The 27570-nt window shown below is 36.0% G+C and overlaps 3 protein-coding genes across 10 annotated transcripts in view; 1 reads left to right on the forward strand and 2 right to left on the reverse strand.

Annotated features, from left to right (window-relative positions):
* tbc1d4 (TBC1 domain family, member 4) overlaps positions 1 to 4779 on the reverse strand; it is a 34131-nt gene extending 29352 nt beyond the window's left edge. For 5 of the 6 annotated variants that reach the window (XM_081369279.1, XM_081369275.1, XM_081369277.1 and 2 more), the window contains exon 1: positions 3740 to 4760. In XM_081369279.1, coding sequence (XP_081225405.1) covers positions 3740 to 4147 — 408 coding nt within the window. In that variant the 5' untranslated portion in view covers positions 4148 to 4760. Of the gene's footprint in view, positions 1 to 3739 lie in introns of all 6 variants that reach the window. The other variant, XM_081369278.1, reaches the window with a different exon arrangement.
* A 4096-nt stretch (positions 4780 to 8875) lies between these two features.
* On the reverse strand, positions 8876 to 11054 carry commd6 (COMM domain containing 6). Of its 2 annotated transcripts, none has more exons than XM_081367556.1 (7): positions 10835 to 11054; positions 10315 to 10373; positions 10089 to 10154; positions 9917 to 9993; positions 9582 to 9750; positions 9339 to 9491; positions 8876 to 9242 (listed from the first exon to the last, which is right to left on the reverse strand). In XM_081367556.1, the coding sequence occupies exons 1-7, from the start codon at positions 10857 to 10859 to the stop codon at positions 9192 to 9194; spliced, it is 600 nt and encodes a 199-aa protein (XP_081223682.1). In that variant the 5' UTR covers positions 10860 to 11054; the 3' UTR covers positions 8876 to 9191. The 2 variants fall into 2 exon arrangements, with proteins under 2 accessions (XP_081223682.1, XP_081223683.1); XM_081367557.1 differs by having other exon boundaries at positions 8877 to 9242; positions 9597 to 9750; positions 10835 to 11006.
* A 358-nt stretch (positions 11055 to 11412) lies between these two features.
* On the forward strand, positions 11413 to 27437 carry morc3a (MORC family CW-type zinc finger 3a). 2 transcript variants are annotated; one of them, XR_014030314.1, is made up of 20 exons: positions 11413 to 11512; positions 12871 to 12943; positions 13333 to 13465; positions 14655 to 14878; positions 15089 to 15245; positions 15437 to 15584; positions 18497 to 18628; positions 18930 to 19049; positions 19208 to 19305; positions 19723 to 19821; positions 19909 to 20037; positions 22791 to 22865; positions 23042 to 23075; positions 23167 to 23247; positions 23333 to 23411; positions 23488 to 23542; positions 24485 to 25607; positions 26193 to 26229; positions 26483 to 26670; positions 26793 to 27376. XR_014030314.1 is itself a non-coding variant. In XM_081368013.1 (19 exons), exons 1-19 carry the CDS (start codon positions 11471 to 11473, stop codon positions 26929 to 26931), a joined length of 3129 nt encoding a protein of 1042 aa, XP_081224139.1. In that variant the 5' UTR covers positions 11413 to 11470; the 3' UTR covers positions 26932 to 27437. The 2 variants fall into 2 exon arrangements, 1 of the variants encoding a protein (XP_081224139.1); XM_081368013.1 differs by lacking the exon at positions 26193 to 26229 and having other exon boundaries at positions 26793 to 27437.
* The last annotated feature ends 133 nt before the right edge of the window (positions 27438 to 27570 follow it).

Here is a 27570-nt window from a genome sequence, read left to right on the forward strand (position 1 = left end):
TAAAACAGGACATTGACCTGCATATTCCAAAACTTGGAGGTCTAAGTGGGTTATTATATCCTGTGCAACATTGCTTTTGCTTCATACTTTGATAACCGCTCCAAACCTCAAAACAAATAGCCTAGTCTTAAACTGCATAAACAATTAAAAAAAAATGCATCAGAAGGACCCCAGGCATTTTTCTTGCCCACAGCATAAACACACTGCAGCTTAATCACAGATAAAGCTTTCCTTTCATTTCTAGCAGTATAATGAGGCCAGGCATCTGAGTGCACATAGTATATCATTATGAAAAGAAGCATAACCTTACTTTGTTGCCCTTACACTGGGTGGGCTATTCTATGCTGAAGGTGGAGTTATAAATAAGGGACCAGTGGGTTCCCCCACAGCCTAAAAAGTTGAACTATGTCACTCCACAGGCAACTGGAAAGGATTGATCGGGCTGCATTCAGACTAGGAGATATTTATATGCCGAAATGCCAGCTGAGTCAGTCTGTAGTGAACGGTGGCACTTCGAAATGAGCCAGCAGCCATCTTAAGATGTGAGCAAAGACACATTCCTCATGGACTATCTAGCACGTGTTGATATCCAGCTACATGTTGCTATTTTATTGGATAACACATGACGGTGATGTATGCATGTTGCCTCTGGAGCTCAACATGCACACACAAGAGGACCGACACCAGGAAGAGAAACTTTCCCTTCCTCACATTCACTTCTGAGTACTTTTACCTTTGAGAATATATATACAACAATAGTTTAAATAGCATACATAATGTGGCACGTGCAAAGAAAAATATTTTATTTTCAAATGAAATCCACAGAGAAACAAAGAGATAGCAAATCACTGAATATACACACATATGTGCAAATTCATGTTTCATCAAAAACAACAAAGCACATTGAACAGGCTTCTCAAATATAGCTCAGCAGCAGAATAACATTAGGGTTACATTACCACTAATTCCAAATCAATACAATGGAACTGAGCACTCAGATGTAACTGCAGTGCATCATGGTTATTATTGTTGTTTCAAGGCATCATGACAGAGAGCAGAGGAGCTGGTGGGTGTATTTCAATATTCTAAGTGTGTATTGTCTAGCTGATCTGATTAATCCTTCCTCCTCGTGAGCCAGGAGAGATCTAACCCGCCTTTACATGATGCTCTGTATATCTAATTCCTCTGGTGCAACGGTGCCCTACATACTGGCATTTATCCAACTGACAAAGACCTGTCAATCATACAGGAGACTAAACGTCAGGGTGCATTGTCCCTGCATGGCATTGTAAAAGTTTAGCATGATTCATTATTTCTGTTGAAAAGGTAAGGGGGACAAAGGTTGTTTTATGATATATATATATATATATATATATATATATATATATATATATATATATATATATATATATATATATATATATATATATATATATATATATATATATATATATACACACACACACACAGTGCTGGTCAGAATTATGTGCACCCTTTGTAAATATGATCAAAGATGCTGTAAAACAATACATCTGCATTATTTATCCTTTTGATATTTTATTTTAAATGCAAAAATCTAACCTTTTATTGAATTAAAATAATTGAAAGTGGGGGGAATTGCCCTATGGTCAGACCCCATGTGTAAAATGAAATGCTCTGCTGGATCTTTAATGTTGTGGGCCTAATTTTCTGCCAGAGGTCCTGGACATCTTGTTCAGATACATGGCATCATGGATTAGATCAAATACCAACAGATAAAAAATCAAAACCTGACAACCTCTGCTAGAAATCATATAATGGGCCATGTTTAGATCTTCCATCAGGACAGTGATCCAAAAACAAACATCAAAATCAAAACAAAAATAGGTCACTGAGCACAAAACCAAGCATCTGCAATGGCCATCCCAGTCCCTGACCTGAACCCTATGAGTGGGCTGAACTGAAGAGAAGCAGCGCCAACATGTATCTGGTAATCTGAAGGATCTGGAGAGATTCTGTATGTAGGAATGGTCTCTGATCTCTAGTCAGGTGTTCTCCAAATTCATCAGGCATTATAGAAGAAGACTCAGAGCTGTTATCTTGGGAAAAGGAGGTTGCAAAAAATATTTAATGAAAAAGGGGCAAATAATTGTTCCCAACATGTTTTGGAAAAAAACTTTTATTTCATAATGTGATTTCCCCCCCACTTTCAAATCTTTTACTTTAATGAATTTAAATAAAATATCAAAAGGATTAACCATGCAGATTTATTTTTTACAGCCATCTTTGATCATATTTACCAAGGGGGCAAATAATTCTGACCAGCACTGTATATACACACAAACTACAATACATTTGGTAAAGAGGCAGTCCCAACCAACAGCGGAAAAAACTTCTCACATAAATTCAAGTGATTACAAGATTTTTCCGCACTGTGATTGGCTGGATTAGTTCCATTTTGTCGTTGCATTGCACACACTACAAGATCACATAGCGATAAAATCAAACAGTTTTGAAAATATAGCATCGTCCATGACTGCTCGAGACAGGTTCGGATCATGTCGCTGACCTGGTCATAGTTAACGAGTGGAAATCTGTCTGCGATCGATAGATAGATAGATAGATAGATAGATAGATAGATAGATAGATAGATAGATAGATAGATAGATAGATAGATAGATAGATAGATAGATAGATAGATAGATAGATAGATACTTTTTTTGCATTTAAATAAAAAGTGTTAAATAATGGTCAGATGATGCCATTTATTCATATAGACCAGAAAGAACCGATAACCAGATACCTCTAATTCAATCCCCAAAAAGGTTTGATTGAATATTTGTAAAAAAAAAAAAAAAAAAATTATTAACAAAATAAAGTCATTTAACAATAGACCCGATATTTAAGAATATATAACCATTTAAATTAAAAAAGCTGTTAGGCTAATATCGGTAAAATAAATAAATAAAGTAAAAAATTATGGTGAAATCATGCTATTTATTCATATACCAAAAAGAACTGATAACCAGTCTACCTCTAATCCAATCCCCTGAAAGGGTTAATTGAATATCTGTAAAAGATAATTAACAAAATTAGGTCATTTAACAATTTAACAATAGACCACATATTTAAGAATATATAACAATTTAAGTTGAAAAGGTGTTAATATTTGTCAAATAAATAAATAAAAATGATGGGGTCAATTGATGCCATTTATTCATATTCCAAAAAGAACCGATAACCAGTCTAACCTCTAATCCAATCCCCTGACAGTAAAAAAAATAATAATAATGTAACAAAATTTGGTCATTTAACAAAATACCTGATATTTAAAAATATATAACCATTTAAGCTGAAAAGGTGTTAATATCTGTAAAATTAATAAATAAAAAATATGATCAAATGATGCCATTATTCATATAGCCTATAACAAAACGAACAGATAACCATTCTACCTCTAATCCAATCCCCTGAAAGAGTTAACTGAATATCTGTAGCCTATAAAAAAAATAAAAAATAAAATAGACCCGATATTTAAGAATATATAACCATTTTAGTTAATGTAAAAAAAAAAAAAAAAAAAAAGAAAAAAAAAAAAGGTCAAATGATGCCTTTTATTCCTATAGCCATACAAAGAACCGATAACCAGCCTACCTCTAATCCGAACCCCAGAAAGTGTTGGTTCATATAAGCACTGTGCCCTTGAGCGACACTTTAAACAAACAAAACAATTAACAGCTAAATCGGTGGCCAAACATACCTGATTTGGATCGCATGCTTTGAACACATGGCATGCCATCTCAGACTCTGGGTTCTCTGGTTGACTTCTGATAAGGTAGGCAAAATAAGACAGGTCATGACTATTGTGGATAAACCTGGATATAAACTGTGCTTTGTGTTCGAATATGAACACGGACGGGTTGCTGCTGTTTGCGGGCACGCAGCGGATCAGAGAGGGCGAGAGGTTCAGCTGAACTTCCCTGGCCTGTGCGGGACCGGACTCGTTCTTCTCACTTTTCCTCCGGATCTCCGCCACCAGCCACGGGAGCATGGGCAGCGTGGTTCGCCTGTCCAGAGACGACCAGCCCATGTAACACAGCGCAAACCTCTTGTCTGCCTTTTGATTACTGTCATTATTATGATTCCCTTTGCCATCCTGTCCCTCCATCTCTCTCTCTCCAAGGGCTCCGGGACAAAGACTTTAGTTGCTTCGTGCAACAACTCTATGCCTTTATACCACTAAATGCCTAAATAAATAAATGCACCGGTCAGTAGGCTATTATGTGAAAGCAGCTGGAAACATCTCCTGGCGCGTTAATGGTATCACTCACGCTTTAGGCAAAAGTGCGTGAGGGATCGTGTGTCCTGAAGAGCTTAAGCTACAATAATACTGGCTTTTAAGATGCACCGATGCTTTTATTCCAAGGTCATATCACTGTTTAAAAATAAAAACCTCCACTCGAAGCGAAAACAATCCATATATAAAGTTAAACGATCTGCCTCGGTGTATCAATACACAACTGCTAGAAGGACTGCGCGTCTTATTCCTGCAGATTTCTCGAGTCCCGACGCCTCAGATTGTGGACGTCGCCGCGGACAAACGCCGCATGTGTGAAGTTGCAGATCAGCCGGAGTCCTTTAAAGTCGCTGCACATCACTTTTTAGTCGTTATTGTGTCATTTAACGGCGTTGGAGAACAGAGACTGCTGTTGTTCCAGGAGGAGTGGCCGCAGCAGCCATATGAGAGGCGTTCACTTGAACGCGCGCGCGTGTCTGTGTGTGGATCTCTGGCTCCCCTGCGTCTTCAGGAAACACACGGCACTGGCCTGACTGAGGAAAGCAAGTGAACTTTATTAATGCTTAGGGAGTCAGGATATCTAAATAGTTTAACGCTTTAGAGATAGTTGTCAAACGTATTAGCCTACTCCATCTTAATATTTTATATTTTTGAAAGTCAACTTCTTTATAAGCTATAATTAGCCTACCTATGGGCTAACATTTTATGACAACGTGCCCCAATTGTGAATGTTGATATACAACTATTTTTCCTAATGACACAGTTCAACATTTTGTTTATAATGTCAGTGTGGTTATTGTGTGCACTTGTTTATAAAACACTTATTTTAATATTGAGAACACAGTTCACAAAAACTACTTTTTCTACTTTTCAAATTGTATTTCATAAACCAACATCTCAGGAAAACGTAATGAGGTATCAAATCAAAATATGCCTTTCTGTTACAGAACATGCATTGATTTCATACATGTCCACTGTAGTGGACACCAGGACTTAAATCATGTTTATCAGGCAAAAGTGTGATAATAGGGAAAGGAATTATACATCAATATTCCTATGAAATATTAGATATTACCAATTATTACTCCCATTCTTACACTTCTTTTTTCATTACATGTGTCCCCAAAAACAAAATCATATGCAAATTAGATACAGTGTGATACATTGTATTGAATGGGACAACACATGTATGGTCATTTTACCCATATACAGAGCCGGATTAACGCAAAGGCAAACTAGGCACGTGCCTAGGGCCCGATTGGCGGGATGGGGCCCAGACAGAGGGACAAAAAAAAAAAAAAAAGTACAAATGTCCTATCTACAATTTATTTCAATATTTATTAATTCACTATAAATAGTGACGATGTTTATCTTAACCATAGACTGTTACATTACTGCAGTTAAACCAATTAATGTGTGCCGGCATCTGAAAGTATGTGTAACGAACGCATCCATCAGGTGCTGCGAGGCTAAAGCCTAATAAGCACACAAAGAAGCACAGCTCATAATGCAGGTGTGAGAGTTGTCGTCATCTATTTTGGAGTGATTGCAATGTATTCTAAATATAAACTTGTACTGTAGATCAGCGTCATTTCTGGAAAAATCATTCACCGCTTTATTACGAGTTTAAAAGAGCGCGAGCGTCATTAACGTGCCCAGACGCGACGCTTTGAATTTGCGCGTACAATGAATAACATCGCGTCGGGAGCTGACTAGTAAAAAAGCTACAAAATTAAAAGACAAGACGTCTGTATTCTAAGTTAAAAAGCCAACACACTACAACATTTTTAAATGTTTCAAATAGTCTAAAGGATCTCATATATATGGGTCTATCTTCTAAATTCTGCTGATGATTAGATTCCTGACATTACGCCAATAATTTCACTTTATATATTTTTTTCTGCTCAGTAGCGATCGTGTCTTTCTCTTCCACTTGATTTGTGTATAGCATATTTAAGGTAGCAATGCAATATAAAAGCACTTATGCTCATCTACTGAAGTGGGATTCTGGAACTGTGAATAAATTGAATAAAACAGCAAAATAACAACAACAACAATAACATCTTCATTAAACAAAAAAGAGATTACCGTAGATAAAGTTTGATTAATATGTACAGTACCGGTAAAAGTCTGGACCCATTACTATTTTTAATGTTTTTGAAAGAAGTTTATTATTATGCTCTACAAGCCTGCATTTATTTGATCAAAAATACAGAAAAAAAAATATATGTGTTAAATATATAAAAAGTGATAGTGAAGACTTTTTTAAAACAACTCTTTAATAATCAAAAATCCTGAAAAAAAGTATCACAGGTTATAAAATAAATATTAAGCACCATTTCTAACATTTGATAATAAATCAGAATGATCACGTGGCACTAAATTCAGCTTTGCATCACAGAAATATAAAGTATAGTAAAATAGAAAACCATTATTTTAAATTTTAATAATATTTCACTTTATTATTTTTCTGTTTTTTTGATCAAATAAATCCAGGCTTGATGAGCATAAGAGACTTCTTTCAAAAACATTAAAAATAGTAATGTGTCCAAACTTATGTACTGTGTAAGTAAAAATATACTGCTTTTAAAATTAAATGTTGTATAAATAAAAAGGTTAGGAATCATATTTGTTTCAAGTGTTTTTTTATTGGGGGTGGGGGGCCTCCAACATGAATTTTGCCTAGGGCCTCCTAATGTCTAGAACCGGCTCTGCCCATATATTGCATAAAGTAAAATGGTGGATCAATTCATTCCATTATATATCTTTCATAACATAGTTGAGAATCATCTTTATACAAATTTTGGTTAAAAAAAATCCTGAAACCCCAAAATTTAAAGTGAATGAAAAAGAAATCCCATTGTTTTTGCCTATACGTGTAATTTCATGTAATTTTATTTTTGTATTTTTATTTTTATTTTTGAGTTCTGGTGTCCACTAAAGAGGACATAGCATAACCTATGAACAAAATATCAATTTTCAAAAAAATAATGTGATGACATAAGAAAAAATCTGGGCCAATGAACATTAAAAGTTGAGTCAAGAGATTTTACTGTGGATAAAGCATTCTTCACATTTCTAGTAAATACAGGGTGAGGCTCAGGGTGTGTTTAAGGTGAGCATACTTGTAAAATTCAATGTGAATCAATGGTATCCTATGCAAGGGAAGTTTCATTCGAGCAATATTTGTTAATAGTATTAAATAATGATTTTGCCAGTATAGTGAATTGGATAAACAATACATAGTAGGCTGCTCACTGACAGTTTGAAATATGAAACTGTACTTTTGCACAAAAATGATTCAATATACTCAAGAGCGCCCTCTGCTGTCTCTAAAAGCTAGGTTACTGTGGTAATATTTCGGAATCAAATACTAATATACATACTTGCATACTATGTAGTATACAGAGTAAACTGTCTACCCTTCATTTCAAACAGCGGCTGAATTCAAAATAGTATATTTCCAAAATGTTCTTACTATTTCTTTAATAGTATACAATGGGTATAGTAGAGTACTGTAGAAATCATAAAAGTAGTATACTAATATGCTATTCAGAAGTATACAATCTGGATTCTGCCATCATCCGCTCTTAGTAAAAAAAAAGAAAAAAAAAGAAAGGAAAAATAAGGGCATTAAACAGAAGTCGTGAAAGTATTTTCTATATTGTGATGTATTCCCTAATGAGAAAAGCTTCTCGAACAAGAACAAACGTTGGACAGGACTTGATTTTGTCCATCGGGAATTGATTGGATCCTTGTGGTTCGCTATTTCTGCAATCTCATTTGAGTGACAGGTAGGTTGTCTCTCCTCTGCGTCATTTCTTGTCTAACACAGCGACAGATGATGAGATATCGAATTAAGTTCAAGGCCAACTGAGGACCTGCATAATTATTTACATAATTTTCATTTACGTTTCATAAAAGTATTAGCTGGTGAATAAAATACATTGAAAACACATTTTTAAAAAGTTCTCTCATGTTACTATTGCTGCCATCGAGTGCTGACCATGTGCCCAGCATAAAGGCTTCCAGATGAATATGAGAGACCATCAGAGACCAACTGTATCAGTTTTTAAATCTCTTCTGAAAACCAATGACTTTGTTTTCAAATCTGTACATATAGTTTATAAGTTGTTCTCTCTTCGATCCTTAGTTATTTGTGCTTGTACATCACTTTGGTCAATTATGTGGCTGTTTTAAATGTGCTTTATAAATAAAAGAACTGAACTGAACTGTAGCCCATCATCACATATAGCCTCTAGGCACAGGTTTCAGGCCTTCAGAAAGTATTTACACCCCTTCAATTATTTCTCTCTCTCTGCTGTGTTGCAAGGTCACATTCAAACATATTTAATCTGGAATCTTTCAGCCATGACAAAACAGCAGATCAGTTCCACTGTCAAGACGACAATGAAGCTGCCAAAATTTGATTTTTGGAAAAAATTATAAATAAGTCCATTCAAAATAACAGGTTATCCTAACGATTTTTTGCCTAAACCGAATTCAACACCATCCTTACTGTTAAGCATTGTACAGGATTGTGATTGTGATGGTAAGAAGGTGCAATACATTAAAAAAACTATAAACAAAACACAAAATAGTTGTTTCAGTGAATCATTTTATTGAAAAATATTAGGAGAAATTCATGTTCTCGAACATCAACTCATAGGTGTTATTTGTTATTTGAAAGTGGAAAAACACGTAATTAATGTTCCTAAAGACACTTTAGACAATTATGAAGATCAATATTAATGACAAATGGAAATTTATGTTGATCCATGGGGGATCTATGTGTTTGGATGAAGTATTAAAAAACAGTGCAAAATTATTAACTGTTAAATACTTAAACGTAAATATTTAGTCAAAGACAGAATGGTTCAGAATCACTGCTGCAAAAATCCCATGCAGAAAAATATTAAACAGTCTCTAAAACGGAGGCCATTTCCTTGAACTGCCTGTGGAAGTTCTGAGGAACAAAAAAAAAAAAGATAATTATGAATTGCAGAAGTTTAGACACTTCAGATGGTTTAAAATGAAATTAGGAAACTGCATAATTCCATACCTGGAACTGCTGTACTGTCATCTCAAAGGATTTATATGATACCTCCCCTGACGTGTCCGCAATTTTCATTAGAACCGAGATGAACGAAGAGTTGAGGGATCGGCAGGTATCCGAGCTCACTGCCATTCCAAGCTTCCACTGGATATCTACAAGCTAAGAGTGAAGAAGCTTTGATATCAACAACCTGAGAGAGAATAGCGGCTGACCAATAGCGACACTGAAAACACGAATCATGTGACACACCTGTCCAATACTAGCCTTTGTCAGGACCTCCTGCTGTGCATGTAGAAGAGCACCATGCTCAGTCCAAAGCTGGTGCACCAACTGTAGCTTTGCTTTGGACCATTTACTGCTGCATTCAGTCAATTTACTGACCAAGACATCTGCACTGAGATTGCTCTTTGCAGCTAACCTGTTTTAATAAATATTTATCATACATTTAATCGCAGCCGACACCAATCAAACAGGCAAAATCAACATGCTCCAGAAATGTGAATACACACAGGGTTTGAAAGTCCATTTTACTTCAGAAATGTTTACATCAATGCCATTTTGTCCTTTGAAAGATAATACTGTACCTAAAATAGTGTGACATTAGTCTTATAATATCCTGAACAGCTTTCTGATCCAGGTTTATCCCGGCTCTTTGAAATTTCTGAGTTAGGGAAATAAAAACATTTCAAAGACATAAAAAGCAAGTACATGCATGCTCAGTTTACAATTACATCCCTGTCAATTGTGTGAGCTTACCTCACAGTTTTCAATCAAATCTACTGCTCTGCTCTGATCCTGAAGATGAACAAGGATCACCTGGAGCTGGAAAATTAAAAGACTTGTGTCAGATCAGCAGTCTGAATTAACATTCAATACCACATCCAGTAAATAACTTGATGATAATATGTAAATATAAACTGTGAAGTGTAGCATAATTTTTTTCTTCCCATTGTACATGACCACACAACGTAACAAATCTTACGGTTTCTGCAAACAAGTCCGTGGGGAGCTCTTCAATTTTTTTGACCACATCATCCACACCTGCAATAGAACATGCAAAATGTCACAGATAATCATAATCAAATAATTTATTAATCCTAGGTTATATCAATTAATGGCTGTGTGTGTGTTTATACTTGTGACATTCTGTTCAGTGTAAAGTAAAAACGGCACCCAATGAAATGGCAGACAGTATGAGTTATATCAAAATATATATTGATACCAATTATTATTTACATTTATTCATTTAGCAGACGCTTTTATCCAAAGCGACTTACAGTATGCAAGTGCTATGGCCCTTCTCAGTTTAATCTAACGCAGTAACTTACATGTATTTTTTTTTAATAAATAGAAGAGAAGAGAAAGTGTTAGTATTATATTATATTCATATATAAGGTTAATTTTGTCATGTTTAGTTTTATTAGAGCACAGAACGTGTACGAACACAAATTGCTGTTCTTTAAATTTGCAAAAAAAAATAGTAATGCATTCATTCTACTCACCAGTTGACAGCTCCAGTCCAAACATCTTTGTCAACTATCGAACTATTTATTATAAGACAACTGCATTCAACAATATGTTAAACAGACGAGTTTCGTGGTACTGTGTCAAAGCATAGATCAATTATTTAGGACCAGTAACGTTACTGTTTACTTCTGTAAAAAGTAGAGTTCCAGTCCGGAAGTGATGGATTCCATTGAAAATGTCTTTCAAAATAACAGTACGACTGTTGGATATTAGACTACTTATCAATGGAAAGAATATAAAAATTATATTTTTTTGTATTATTAATTCCTATAATATTCTAATTTTAATTTTAAATTATTTTATTGTACTGACCTTAGCTATTGGAGTCTAAAAAGGTATTATCTTTGCGGTCTTGTCTTATGAAAACAAAACTGGTCTAATGACTTATTTATATTAATACGTAATACTATTAATAACTTAAACATATTAACGTCAAATAAATAATAAATAAAATAAATACAAATATAATGAAAAAGTCAAATAATTAAAACTAATTAAATCTACGTACCCTTGTTTGGGCTTTTATTTTGAAAATCCTTCGGACAGTACTCACGGACGTAGGGGTCACACCTTTCTGGAAGTTTTGTATCGACGCGGGTTTGTACATATCAATGATGGCGGTGCAAACGGAGAGAGGGATCCCGCTCAGTGCGGTATGAATGTTTAATACATTTATTATTACAGCCTGACGTGTGTAATGAACGCATGGTAATAGACACCGTGTTAATAGTCCTATTGGAAAGTGGATGTTACCTAATAACGTAATTTCTCGCACTGTTAGCATTGTCATTGGCAAGTTGACGGTTTATATGTCATCTTAAATTATCTAACGTTTTATGTTTGCTCTTAACAATGAACAACAAATATTTCACAGTTTCACACGTTTAATGTAATGTGCATGCATTTGTTTTGCTGTGACGTATGTGGTCGTCGTCCTATCAGAAAGGCTCCAAAATCGAATTGTAGTTTCAGTTTCGTTTCTCTGTCAACGGGATGTGCATAATTGAGGTTGAATCTACCTGTCTATTCGTTCCACCTTAAAAAACGCGACGCTTGTGCTTCTTTTTAAACCTTTTACCCTGGTAGTCCATCACACTGTGTATCAGTTCCCTCAGTGTGGTCAGTAACGTTAGGCTACTGACAGTAGATCACCTTTAAAAATGACTGAGAAACAGTGGCTCCAATTGGGCAAAATTTAATGATACACTAAAACTTTTTATTTTGATAATCTGGTACATTATCCACAGACCAACAGTTATTTCTAGCTCTTAAGTTAAAAAGTTATTATCATTGACATTAGTGAAGCTTTTGAGCTGTTGGTGGCGATACAGGGTTTGAGACAGATACTCAAAATTCGTTGGGGTTAATGTTGCGAGTTTGAGTCTTTCGCCTGTCCTGTTCACCTCTCCCTCCTCACTGTTGCTTCCTGTTTTATCTAATAAAGGGATGAAACATAACTTTAAAAAAAGACACAAGAGTGGAAGAAGAATGGATGCAAATAATAGGTGCACACACCTTCAGTGCTTGTTGGCCCCTGATAATAAGTAGAAAAACAGATTTATTATGAACTTCGAACAAGGCTCATCCAAATGATATATGAATTATAAAAGGGTTTAGAAAATAAATTATTGATTAAATAAATACATTTTTAAAATGTATAGTAACTAATGGTCTTTTGAAAATCCAGATTAAAGAATTTTAAATCGACTCGAGCCAAAATGTCTGTTACCTTCAAACCTGCAAACAGATAACATGGAGAAAAATCTATTTGCAAATCTTAGGCTATATTACAGAAACATCCTAACACAGAACCCTATCCTGTCTGTTCAGTAACGGTAGAACTTTTTCAAATTTTAAGTATTAAGATAAGAAGTTTCTGTAACACAGCTCTTGTGACCAGAGATCCACAATCCTAGAATACAGCTTTATTAAGTAATCCATACATACATAAATTGTGTTTTAGGGTGTTAGGCTACTTATAAAGTTTCCTGTGTCTTTGACCCTTTTATAGCTTAATCCAAAGTTCCTTCACACCAACTCCACCAGCCACACCTGGCCCTTCAGTGCCATTGCAGAGCTGATAGGTGAGCGGACACTTCTGATATCGTTCATTGTGAGAATATGTATTAGCAGTTGAAACAATGGGTGTGTTCCCTCAAGTCTTAGATTACTATGGATTTGTAACCTAGTTTCACATCTTAGAGACATTCCTGGCTATATTACCAGTGCATGCTACTATTTATTACTGTACATAATAAATTAAGTAGGCCTAAATAGTTTTATTGCATCCCATGTATTGCTCATTAACAGCTAGCCATGAAGTCCTTTACTGTGTTAAACTCCCACCAAGTAAGGAATTAAAAGACTTTGTAAGAATAGTTTTCAGGGCTACCTCAGTAGAGAGCAACTCAGACACTAGGATAAATATGTGTAATAATTTGATCATATTTTAAATTTATGTTTTCTACTTTAGACAATGCTTACGACCCAGATGTGAGTGCCAAACAGTTTTGGATTGATAAGACAGCAATCAGAGGTCAGGACTGTCTAAGTTTCATGGATAATGGAGCAGGAATGGATTACGATAAGATGCACAAAATGCTCAGGTGGGTGAGAACACAGACCATGTTGACATGTTGACCATATGTTGACTAGCACACATTTGGGTTTCATGATCCAAACAGTGATCCCAACTTTTTGGTTGTCCTTTATTTTTTGAAGTGGCATTGTTACATTGTAATTATATATTTAAGTACTGAGTAATATTAATTAACAACATATACTTACTCTAGGGTTAGGGTAGGATTGGGATTTGGCTGAGGTTTAGTTGCATGTAATTATGCATAATTTACTGTTACTACTATGGTAAGTACATGTAACAAGGATACTGTAAGTAAAATCAAGTGTTTCCAACTTTTCTTATTATCATAGTTAAAAAACAAAGAACTCCCGCACACTATCCGTACTTGCAAACAAGTATCAAAAATTCTTTATTGGCAACGTTTCGGTCTCATGACCTTCATCAGGCACATATGTCAGGTACATATGGTATGTGCCTGATGAAGGTCATGAGACCGAAACGTTGCCAATAAAGAATTTTTGATCGTTTTTTGCAAGTACGGATAGTGTGCGGGAGTTCTTTGTTTTTTATTTTACTTTTATAAATGGTTGTTCATGAAGTGTGGGAACAGAAACTGTCTTTTATCAGGATTCTTTGATGAACAGAAAGTTTGAAGAACAGCATTTATTATAAAATATAACTTTTTTTAAACTTTATAAATGTCTTTGACTCTTTTGTAAATGTATTTACACTACTGTAATTTTTTTATGTTTTTGAAAGGGATGTCTAATGTTCAAAATAAATACAGTAAAACTAAAATACTGTAAAACATTATTAATAATATTGTAAAAATTTACTTTTTTCTATTTTAATATATTTTAAAATTAATTGATTCCTGTGATGGCAAAGCTGAAATGTCATCAGTAGTCTGCAGTGTTGCATGATCCTTCAGAAATCATTCTAATATGCTGATTTGGTGCATTTTGTGAAACATTTTTGTGGAAACTGATACATTTTTTCATGATTCTTATATGAATAGAAAGTTCAAAGGAACATCATTTATTTAAGTTAGACTTTTTTGTTAATTATAAATATCTTTACTGTCACGTTTACTGAATTTAAAGCAGCGTTACTGAATAAAACATTAATTTCATAACAAAACCCCATGGTTAAACAGTAATGTAAATACAAATTTTAATATATAGCCTAATGTATTGTGTTCCTCTCCCTCTCAGTTTTGGCTTCAGTGACAAGGAGGCTATAAATGGCCATGTCCCTGTGGGCCTCTACGGCAACGGTTTTAAGTCTGGTTCCATGCGCTTGGGAAAGGACGCCATTGTGTTTTCCAAGAAGGCAGAGTCCATGTGTGTGGGCCTGCTGTCCCAGACATACCTTCAGGAGATACAAGCAGAGAATGTCATTGTACCCATTGTCTCCTTCAAACGCATTGGACAGTCATATATCCTTACCTTCCAAATAAAGACAGGAGGAGGCTTAAATGGATGGGCTACAAAGGATATAATATATAGAGAAAAATTAGAGAGATGATATTAGACATAGTAGGAATCCAGTGCCTAATGTTCTTTTGCATTTGATCAGTTTCACCATTTGTTGTAAAAGTTGTTTATATTATCTATTTGACGTCTTTATCCTTGACCTTTCCTCTCACTCCGACCTGAGTCACAACACACAGCAAGTCTCCAAGATATCCTGCGCTTCTCTCTGTTCCAGACAGAGGAAGAACTGCTCTGTGAACTCAACGCCATCAGTGCAAACTTTACCACCGACTCCACAGGAACACGAATCATCATCTGGAATCTCCGCAAGTGAGCATACTGGTAGAAAGTGAGGCAGAGAATAAGAGATGTTAGAAATAATGAAATTATCTGCTAATAATGTAGTTTAGAGCAGTGTTTCTCAACACCTGATTCAGCTTGGTGTTGCTAGCACCATACTCTTGAAGCACAGGAATGTATAGTTGAAATTGTTCAGAGAATGTTTTTTTTTTCTGCGACAGAACATCCACAGACAAATCTGAGTTTGACTTTGAAACAGACCGCTATAACATCCTGATTCCATCTGAAGTATATGAGAGTGAAAAGGAGAAATACAAGCAACCCTGCCGCTTATTACAGTCAAGCCCAGAGAGCGACTTCTCCCTGCGGGTGAGTACTTCACCCTCCTACTGTATGTTGAGTAGGTCTAACAGATTACATTGTGTCTGTGATGAGAGACATCGCTTCATTATGCATTACAGTTTGAACCAGCTGCGGCTTTGCATGTAAGGTAGAGCAGTGCACCACCAAAATATTCCTGCAAAACATAGACCTCTACATAAACGGAATCAATAATGAATTGTAAAAGTGAAAAGATATCAGTATTAACAAAAAGCTATCTTTGCAGTGCAAGAGAACAAGCTGCTTCTAGATGTATTGAAACACTGTTTAATGCTGCTCAGAGGTGGCACAAATGCAATTACAATGGCAAATATAATGTCATGAGTTAATGTTTTAAAAAAAATGTTCAATAGAGAAATATGAAATGATGGTAAAAATTAAGTGATACTTTTAAATACTAAAGGAATAGTTGAAAATGAAACTTATCCCATGATTTACTCACGCTCAATCCATCCTAGGTGTATATTGATGAACTCGTAACAAAATTCCTCCCATGTCTTACAAATACAACAGTTCCATCCTGACCAATAACTACCCCTGGTCCCTTCCACTCAGGACAGACTGCTCTTTAGTCTCGTCTCCTGTCACATACATGTCATCCGTGGGCCTGAGCTGCGTACTGTACGTAGTGCCCTTCATATCCGCTTAGAAGACTCTGCTTCTGTGAATGCTTTCCTAAAAGCATGTACTGTAAAGCAGAAATGTGTTCTCCTACTCTAGCACTCACAGTGGTACCTTCTAGAGCAGGTCGTTTATCATCTAATTCAGAAGGAAGGTTAGGATTCTGTCCAAACACTAATTGATATGGACTGTGGCCATGAACATTCAACATACTGCTCTTAGCCATGGGGGCCCAGTCAAGGGCAGTGTGCCAGTCACATCCATTTTCTCGTTTGACCTTGTGGATTATCTCAGTGAGCATTTGATTATGTCTCTCAAGTAGTCTGTTGCTCCAGTTAAAGTTTTTAGCCATGTCTCTGATCTCTTATAGTTGTTGAATTCTCCCCCATTGTCACTGTACGGCCTCTGGGGGACGCCGAGGACACTTAGCGTGAAAAATGTGAAAGAAGGAGTTAACGATTTCAGATGACTTCTTTGTTTTCACAATGTTTCCAGCGCTGAAACACGTGAAATGGTCGATGATGTGGAGATACCATACACCTGGCTCCAACTTGTGCAGATCCACCGCCACTGTCTCGTTATATTCCGAAGCTAAGGGTAGCCCCACAGCAGGCTTTGGCTTTGTCTTTTTGTATTTCTGGCATATTTCACAGTCATATACTATTTGTTGTAAAATAGTAAAGCATTCTTTGTCTTTATTTCCTGAACTGTGAATGAGCCTCTGTAGCCTGTCTGCAGACGCGTGACTAAACTGTTTATGGAGCTTCAGAAGGACTTTGCGTTTCTCATCTGGAGACATATTTTCTGTCACATATTTTAGGACTTCATCTTCATCTTGACTTTTTTAGTATCTTTGTCTCTGATATCGATACAGTGATGTCCAGAACTAGTAAATTCAAGAGGAATGGATTGTTTGAACATCACTGCACTGTGCTTTTCCATGTCCAAAATAGTTCCTGCCTTCTTCAGGGATTTTTTACTTGGCAGGAGTGGAATGTCAACCTTGACAACTTCCGTTTCAATTTGGCATTTTGTCAGTCCTATTTTAGCCGGTAGTTTCACATTTCTTGTGGAATATACCAAATTCTCAACTTTGAACCGAAATGGTCTGCAACTGGGAGTTTCTGTTTGCATCAACTGGTTTAATTGATCTTGGGTGAGGCCATCAATGTAGCTTTCCAGCCATTTTTCCCCACACACAGTACGGGTACAGGCAGTGTCAATAACCGCTGATCCCAATGATTCAGTCATAAATATCTCTGCATCTGACATGGCGGCCTTTGTAAACAATGTGAAGTGCGTAGTGTAGAGGGGGAATAACATGTTAACATATATGACTTTCTTCTTTCAGCCGAACACAACCCGAGTTTTATTAAATAATATCCTGACTCTTCCCAGCTTTGTAATGGCATTGAATAGTGCTCAAGTTTTTGAAGCTCCAAAAAGCGCATCCATCCATCCCAAGTAATCCATACGACTCCAGAGGGTTAATAAATGCCTTCTGAATCGGAGCAGTAGGGTTTTGCAAGAAAAAATTCCATATTTAAAACTTTAATCACTGGCTTCCGGCAGCAGCCGTACATGCATTCTTGAGAGTCAAGTTCCAGCGGAAAGGTGACCTCTGACCCAAAGAATGATGTAGGATGTGTGACGTAGGTGTAGCGTAAGCTTACGTGAGAATAGATGCCTCTTGCAAAAACCATTTGATTCTCGTGAACGTGCGTTCGGCCGTTGCCGGAAGCCAGTGATTATAGTTTATAAAGTTTTAAATACTCTGCATGCAACCTATCATATGTGTACTGTGTGGATGCAGTCAGATTTGACCGCAAAAGATGAGGTGCACTACCATTTTCCTGTTTTTACTCTAGAAGCGGCATTTTGCCTGTCGATTTTAATGTTATTGGTGGGTTAAAATTAAATGAACGGCAAAATCATCGTTTTGTCCCCCCTCTCTCAAACCTCAGGGACCCCTAGGGGTACGCATATACCAGTTTGGAAACAATTGTTCTAAAACAACATTCGGAGGAGATAAATACTACATTAAGGCAATTCTAAGATGGCATTCTATGCGTGTGTCGTGTGTACTTAAAGCCTGTCAATCAACATTAGAGCTCCACCCTCAGACTGAAGAAGGCAAAGACATTAGACCTCTTACAAAATGTTTATCATAAACTAGTGCGAAGACCCAGAATCTGCCCTACCTAAATTTACAGTCAGGTGCCGCCACTGGCTTCAACACAACAGTAATTTGTGTCTGTATGTCCCTTTTCTTTTTCTAGGCATACTGTAGCATCCTGTACCTGAAGCCCAGAATGCAGATTATCATTCGTGGACAGAAAGTGAAAACCCAGCTGATCTCTAAAAGCCTGGCGCACATTGTCAAGGATAAATACAAACCCAACTTTCTAAATGTATCCATACAATCAAAAGGAGCAAGCTGTGATTCCCTTTTTCCCAAAGAAATCCTGATAACTATTGGGAAATTAGTCCCAAGATGCTACCTTTTTAATAAGAGACAGAAAATTTTGTTTTTTTAAAACATAAAAGCAACTTGACATAAACCTTTTAATGAATTTATGGTACAAAATATATTTAAAAAAAAAAACACTTGTTACACAATCAGATCATTATAGTAATTTCTGATCAGAATACAGTACTAAATTGGCTATGAATACACACATACGGACCTTTCCTTAAGTCTTTTCTTCTCAGAAAAAAAGCATCCCCATCACATTTGGATACAACACCAAGAGCAAAGAGCATTATGGAGTCATGATGTACCATAAAAACCGGCTCATCAAATCCTATGAACGTGTTGGATGCCAAAACAGGGTAAATATTTAAATATTAATTATATACATTTTAATGCATTTGTGTTTTTTCTCACCTAAACACCACCTTTTTTAGAGTGACAAAATAATTTTTTGTAGTTTATTACTACTTTGAGTATCCAAAATCCAAATGCATTTTCAATCTTGATTTTGCAATAGGCAAATGAAAAAGGAGTGGGAGTCATTGCAGTGATTGAGTGCAACTTCCTCCAGCCAACACACAACAAGCAGGACTTTGACTACACAGAAGAGTACAGGCGAGTGTGATACATGACCAGAATTATTGTTTTCTGTTCAATATAGAGACCATCTCTCCTTTTTACTACATTCTGTATATGGTCAAATACATTAAATATATGCCAATGTTCACTGCACAAGAATTTGCATTTAAAATGTTGTGACTAATTATGAATATCTCATTTTGTGAGCTCATTTGCTATTCAGCGTTTGATTTTTGATGAGGCAGGCAGGGTTACAAACAATTCAGGTAATTGCAAGAATTGTTCGAAACCTTGTTAAGATTTGTCCTCATATTGGACTGTTTTATAACTAAATAAGTTATTTTCCATTTAAGTTAATAACTCATTTTACACGTTTTTGTGAGCAAATTTTGTTTTCTACAACAGGAAATCAATAATATAGCAGTCTAAGCAGTTTATTGTTTGTCCATGCAGGAGAACAATGAACATTTTGGGTGTGAAACTGGAAGAGTACTGGAAAGCAATCCGCCATGAGAGGAGATTGAGCAGCACAGTCCTTATGGAGGATATCTCGTTAGTATACGCTGACACACACTACAAAACATTTTGTTTCTTTTGGCCACTTTATTCATAAACCTTTTTTCCTTGTTTAACGTAAAGGGAACGTCCTGATCAGAACTGGGCTCAGTGCGATGATTGCCTGAAGTGGAGGAAACTTCCCGATGGCATCGACACGAATAAGCTGCCTGAAAAATGGTTCTGTCGATTGAATCCAGACCCCCTGTTCAGGTTTGTTCAGGGTTGCTGCACATCTTTAAAGTCAAATTTAAGTATTTTTAAGACCCTTTTTTAGACCTGAAAAAATACTGTACATTAGGGGTGTGCAATATTGACAAAAAGTATATATTTCGATATTTTCAAAGTTTTGTTGATAAAAAACTTATTAGATGTATGCATCACCTTTTATGTCAAATTCTAACATTCAAATTAAATTCATTTAGAATGATAACACAGTATAGGCTGTTAACAATCAAAATAAATCATTATATAGGCTGTTACCAATCAAAATAAAATCCATCTATGCACTGCAGAGGTGACACAGAAGTGGCATTAATATATTTACACTGCATTTACAATTGCATAAATGCTTTGAGACTGTTTTTTAATTCAATATTTAAAGGTACTTTAAAAATTAAACTAAAAGCGCCAGTAGGTGGCGGCAAGTCGCTGTCTAAATGAGTGAGTCTTTCATTCAACCGATGTGTTCAAACCACTGATTCGTTCAGGGACGAGTCTTTATTGAAAGGGTCATTCAATAATTAATTAAACTGATTCGTTCAAAATGCGGAATACAGGGAAAAACAAACAATATTGTCAACGGTGTATCTAAAGTTATTGTTCATTTAACTTTTGTATAAAATAAATATCTCATTTGCAATCATGCATATATTTGGGGAAAACAGCACTCTTTCTCATGCGATATTGTGATGTAACTACATCATATGATATAAATATGACAAAAAGTCATCGGGGCAAAAAGTGTCTTGAATTTTGGGGGCATATAACTGCATACATCATGTAGTAAAAGGGTGAGTGACAAACTTGATGTCAGCTCGCACATTGTTAAAACAATAATTACGATATCATCATAGGCGATACATATCGCACACCCCTACGCACAAAGATTGCACTTACAATTGAACTGACATTTACCCATCTTCTTCTCCTCTCTTCCTTTCTCGTGCAGGAGACTGTACGTAATAATGTTATCGTAAATGCCGTGAATTGTCACGTAAACAAGCAAATTCACAAAGAAAGAAAAAGATAAAATAATGTGTACTCTAATTAGATATTTAAATCCTTTACCAAATTAAAGCTGTGTCTAAGTCAAAGTGTCATATAAAATTTAAGACCTCTCATAAGTAAAAAATAAGACTTTTTAAGACATTGAATTTTACTTTTTAAACTTTTTAAGGATCAGTGGGAACCCTGTTTGTTTAATCTGACTTTTTATTATTTAGCTTTTAATGTTTAATAAAACCTCCAGCAGTACTCAAACAGAAAGTTCCTTGAAGAGTCATATTACAATTTATTATAATTTTTGTGCCTTTCCATTTGCATTATCCATTATTATTATAGAAAAGAAAAAAAAAACCTCTGCAAACCTTTAAAGGGCCCTGTTAAAACTACCCTGTTAGTCCAAAAACAGCTTTTATTGAAACCAGTTTCCAAAACGACTCGTTTCAGATTTTGTCACATTATTACATCAAAAATACCGCCTCTTCAGAAGAAGATCATCACCTACATCTACACCATTGCCACTTTAGCCCCGCCCACTGATTCACACGTGTCATGTAGTAGTAAATGCGAGACAGACGCAACAAAACGATAGAGATGCCTCTGAGGATTACATGACGTTTTGCAGTGTCAAGTTGTGGAAAAACACAGTCTTTGCATTGCCTTCCTTGTGATCTTAACATTAAGAAAGTACCAGATCGCGTCTTTAAAACACTGTTCGTTTGTTTGCTTAATTTTCCTGCGGATTCATTTTTAAACAAGACACAGTTTGACATAGGCTTTTCAGAGAGACTAAAATTAAAAGATGATGCATTTCCATCTACATTGGATCCGACAGTAATGTCACAACACACAATTGTGAGTAAACTGTTTTTACCATGTATCACTATTGCTTTCTCTGTTACAGATCGTTTGATATGTACTCACTTTACTTTGTACTTTACTGAAAATGATGAACGATGAATAAACTAGTCTAATTAATAAAACAATTATAGTCATTCTACACATTTGAATGGTAGTGACTTTAACCTACAGCCATTATAAGCACTCTTGGTAGAGATATCATTGAAATGGGAGATCACTTATCGCTGTGACATCCCAAGGCTCTGTAAAAGAAAAACAACAATTTGACTGCCAATTAGCCAATCAGAAATGTCGTTTAGGTAGTAATGATCATAATACAATTATCAAGGCTGTATATTAAATTCAGAAATATTAGGGTTTCGTTATGGCACCTACACACTTGAGAGCTTTGATGGGGCGTTTGAAGGATAGGAATGCGTACGTTTTCAGGTCGTTTTGCGTGTACCACGGAGAGAAGGAGTGGGTGAAATCGAACTGATTTTTGCATGAAATGACTTTTGGCAATTGCTATTTTGCATCACCGGAGAACTAAGCAAGAAGGAGTCTGGTGACTGGGAAATTAATAAAATGTGTTCAACAACCTAAGTTTCATATCTAATATATTATGTTTAATTTTATTTTTTATTACTAGAACTATCCTTTTCCAACAAAACAACCTGTTGTTGTTGTTTTTTACCCCTGTTGAGTTTGCATCCCTGAACAGATATAATGTGCGAAAACACAAAAAAAGAATTCCAGTGCATTATAGTAATGTATAATTTGTAGAAACTTAGAGAGTAGAGTAGATTAGTAATATTTATCAACAAATGCAATCGCTTCTGAGTTTGTGTGCAAATCTCTAAACGTGTCTTAGCTCAAATAGCTGTTCTTTCTATATTCAGGCGATGTGAAGAACCAGAAGAACCTGAAGATTCTGAAGATGAAAGTTCAGCCTGCCTGAAAGTATACAAACAGTAGTGAGTGAATTATTTGTTACATTTCTTACTACTATTCATTTATTTTGTTATCTAAATATGAATAAATAGACCCATTGATTTATGCAAGATACAATTAAGCCAGTGATTTATTTATTTTTAATAAATGGATCTGAAATACCATAATCTGATACTAATTTTCTGTTATGTTGACACAGTGAGAAAGACCTCAAAGAACAGAAAAGAATTCAGGTAATGTCTAACAATGGCTGGTGAGTTTGTGTTTTGTACTCAGATTTCTTTCCACTTTTTTGTAATTTAATTGGCAATTTCTTTGGATTAGGAGGAAGAAGCCAGGAGGATTCAACAGAATAAGGATCTGAAAAGGAAACGTGATGACTTTGTGCGCCAACTCCGGCAAAATGTAATTTTTTTTTACCCAAGCTTAGTTAAGCAATTATCAATTTAAGAACATATTTAAGTCTCACTCTCTCTTTTTGTTTCCATAGGCCCCTTCCTCACCCAGATCACCTACGGTGTCTTTGACAGCACAGAGCCCTTTAAATTCAACACCCCTCTCACAATCTGGTGAGGCCAAGTTTTGTGCACATTTGTTTTTGCTACAAAATTTTAATTATTTATATTAATAATATTATTTATATAGCCCCAGACAACATGCCAGTGATTTCAAATGTCATTTCCCTCTCCACTCCTAAAAGGTACATCATTCTCTTTCTTCCTTTCTTTTTTTTTATTGTTGTATTTGTGATAATCTTCTCTTAAAGGGATAGTTCACTTTGAAAATAAATTTTGGTATGTTTTAGCTTACCTCAAGGGCATCCAAGATGTAGGTGTCTTTTTTTCCGCAGTAGTTTCAATTTGGATATTTTTAGGTCAAACCGTTCTTGTCTGTCAGTCATATAATGCAGGTCGATGGTCACTGTATCAAAACACAAGCACAGAGTCCAAATTAAAACAATTCCCCATCGTCCAAATTAAACAATTCCCCATCGTAAGTACACATTGATGGCCTAAGACACGAAACGAGCGGTTTGTGTGAGAAAATGAACAGTATTTATATCGTTTTTAGCTCTTGTAACACAGCACACGTCCAAATGATCTGACGGCGCGGGCGGGTATAGATATATACATAGATGTCGCCTTGGCTACGGTTTCGTTCCAATGAACTGCAGTAGCCAAGGCGACATCTATGTATATATCAATACCCGCCCGCGCCGTCAGATCATTTAGACGTGTGCTGTTTTCAAGAGATAACAACGATATAAATACTGTTCGTTTTCTCACACAAACCGCTCGTTTCGTGTCTTAGGCCATCAGTGTGTACTTATGATGGGGAATTGTTTAATTTGGACGATGGGGAATTGTTTTAATTTGGACTCTGTGCTTGTGTTTTGATACAGTGACCATCGACCTGCATTATATGACTGACAGACAAGAACGGTTTGACCTAAAAATTTCAAAATTGAAACTACTGCGGAAACAAAGACACCTACATCTTGGATGCCCTTGAGGTAAGCTAAAACATATCAAAAATTAATTTCAAAGTGAACTATCCCTTTAATTCTTTTTGTTGTATTTGTGATAATCTTCTCTTAATTCTTTTTTTCCACACAACATGATTTCAAACCTGTCTTCTAAAGGATGAAAAGAAGTATAGGACTGACCCAGAGCCAAGCTGCAAAAAGAACAAGAACATTTCAGGATTTCTGTAGCAACTCACCAGATAGTCCATCAACGTCCGCAGCTACATGTGATTTCATATCCTCACCTTTGGGGATCACAGACAATAATGACAAAAAAGTTGATAAAAACGATGACGATGAAACAAGCGGTGGTGGTGGTGATGATGACATTGCTATTGATGAGACCAAAAGCACACCAAGACCAAAACCTTTGACCTTTGACCTCTCTAAGGTAAAGACAGAAGAAAGTACCAGCGAGGATGCAGGAGGATTATATATGGAGTGCAGTGATCAGGCAACAATGAAGACATCAACTTCAAATGACCAAACCAGCATAACAACCCAAACCGAACGTTTCATTGTAAAAGCGGAGGAAGACCAACAGATCAAGAGGGAGGAGATTGAGAATGATGCTAAAGGAGGGGAACGGAGCGCTACTGATGTGGAATGCAAGATGAGTAACACAGCAGAAATAATCCAAGACCCCATGGAGGTTGAGAGTTGTAGTAGTGCAAAAGGTTCCAGTTTTAAACAACATCCCAAGTCAGATGTAGAAAACCATGAAGGTACGACATCAACAACTTCTAAAACCTCACTTTTCTCTAACATAGAAATAGACCTTATGCCAACCCATGAAGCACAGAAGCAACAGGATAACCTGCTAAATCTCCTGGAGGCCACAGCTCAGGAAAGAGATGAATTAAGAGAGCAGGTTCGGGAGAAAGATATCGAACTCCTGAAACTCACTGTGAACAAGGACTACAGCCATCAGAGCATCCAGACAGATCCATCAGAGGAACAACACTACAAGACTCTCTACTTACAGGCCACCCAGCGCATCAAAGAGCTTACAGAAGAGAGGGATGAGATAAAAAAGAAAGAGGAGGTGTTGTTGCAAATCAAAGCTGAGAAAGAGGCACAGGATGAGGTGCGTCGTGGCCAGTTGAAAGCTGAGGGGGAGGGACACTCATCAACAACAAATGATTTTGAAAATGTAGATGATGAAATGGCTCTTCAAGTAGACTCTCTTCTAAGGGAGCTGGACAAGCGCAACACAGAATGCAATGAACTGAGAAGTAAGGTGAGCATCTGATATTTTTGACTCTCAAAGTGCTCGTAAGTAATTAGGAATTAGAAAAAAGGAAAAAAAGGAATTAGTCCCTGCTGAAAAGACCAGCATAAATTTCCAGACTGCTTAGTAATGCTTTAATGTTGTTAAAGGGTTAGTTCACCCAGAAATGAAAACTCTTGTCATATTTACTCACCCTCACGTTGTCCCAAACCTGTATGACTTTCGTTCATCTTGAAACCTGAAAGATTTCTGTTTCTCCACTGAAAGTAAATTCCACCAAAAACTTTCAACACTAGTTAATCAAATATGGTCAATGGAAGCTCAACCATTCTTGCGTAACACGCTAGAACAAACCTTATTGGTTCTCACACATAAAGCAACCGCTTATGAGCTTCTGTTTACCATATTTGATTTGCTGTATGTATATGCATTGATCAGTGTTTAAATGTGAATAAAATCTGTTCATCATATAAAACAAGAAGATTCTACAATCTCTTTCTGAACTTTTTGAAGCATGAAAGTTTTGCTTGCATGGACTTTCAATGGAAGGACAGATATCTCTGGTTTTAAAATGTCTTCATTTCTGTTTTGAAGATGAATGAAAGTCTTACGGGGTGGGAAAGATATGAGGGTGAGTAAATTTTTTTGTGAACTAACCTTTTAACTGGTAAATCTTGCCTGTGAAGGTAATTTATACTGGTGAAGCTGGCTGACCATGGAAGCCTTGCTGGTTAAACTAGCTAAGAGGCATGATGTGGACATACCAGCATCCTAGTCTACAAGAGCTGGTCTTTTCCATTATTTGATTGTTCAGGCTTAAACTGTTTTTCTTTTTTCCCTTCTTCCATTCTTCAATTCCCACAAACTCAATTTTATACGTAAAGTTGGACAGCTTGGAGCAGGAGAAAACTCAGTTACAGAAGGAAGTAGAAGAGCTGAGGAAGAACAGTAGCACTAGTTCAAATCAAACATGCAGCACAAGCACAGCTGCAAACCCTGTGAATGGGATCACAAAGGAAGAAGAGAGCAACGAAAGACCTGTGGAGGGAAAGAATGCAGTGACACTGGCCAAGTAAGAGCCTTGTTGACTTATTTGAAAGATTTTCAGTATTAAGGTGGCATTTCTGTACATACTCATCAGGAGTCACATTTTAATGCATATATATAAATCTGCTCTCTCTGTTCTGTCCTTAGGTTGAGGCAGCTGAGGTGCAGTGTCGCCCGTTTATTGGTCACTTTTGTTCCTGCACTGGACCTTGACCAAGTGAACTATGACTGTGAGGTCATAGATGAGATTTTAAATCAAGTCATACAGGAGATTCCCCCCTCTTGAGACCACTTTTACGTAAATCCAGTTGCCAAAATGTTCAGCCTAGGTTAATGTTTTGTGTATAGAGGCAAATTGTTCAAATTCTATTGCACTCTGAAACGTAAACTTAATATTAAAATGTTACGTTTTTTTATTTACAAGTTCTTCCTGATTAACACTAGCAGTTCTTTGTGCAAGTGTTACATTCTTTTTTTATTTTTTAGAATAGAGTTAATTTGTCCAGAATAATGTTTGACCTTTTTGCCACAAAGACTTAAGATAACAAATGTTATGGCATTTCAAGTGACTTATTCTGTAATTTTTCTGATATGCAATTGTGTGTATTTCTGATACACAATATTCCTGGTACACAATACACAATTTTGAGTGGATAACAGCTGTAGTCATTTCTACTTAAATTGTGTACTTAGCAAATTTGTGTATAAAATTGTACATAGTGCTGTTTTTGAAAAAAAGATTTAAAGTAAAATATTTTTTTATTTGTTTAATTAAAATAATAATTATTAATGAAATGATTTCTGTCTTTCTTGTTTATCTGAGATATTATTTGTTATAAATCTATGTTAACTTAAAAAACATTTCTAAAATATAACGCTGTTGCCTACTTGTAACTCTTTTCCAAATAGATACATGATAAACGTT

This window comes from Scardinius erythrophthalmus, assembly GCF_964197995.2.
Source record: "Scardinius erythrophthalmus genome assembly, chromosome: 6".
In the NCBI taxonomy this organism is placed as follows: domain Eukaryota; kingdom Metazoa; phylum Chordata; class Actinopteri; order Cypriniformes; family Leuciscidae; genus Scardinius; species Scardinius erythrophthalmus.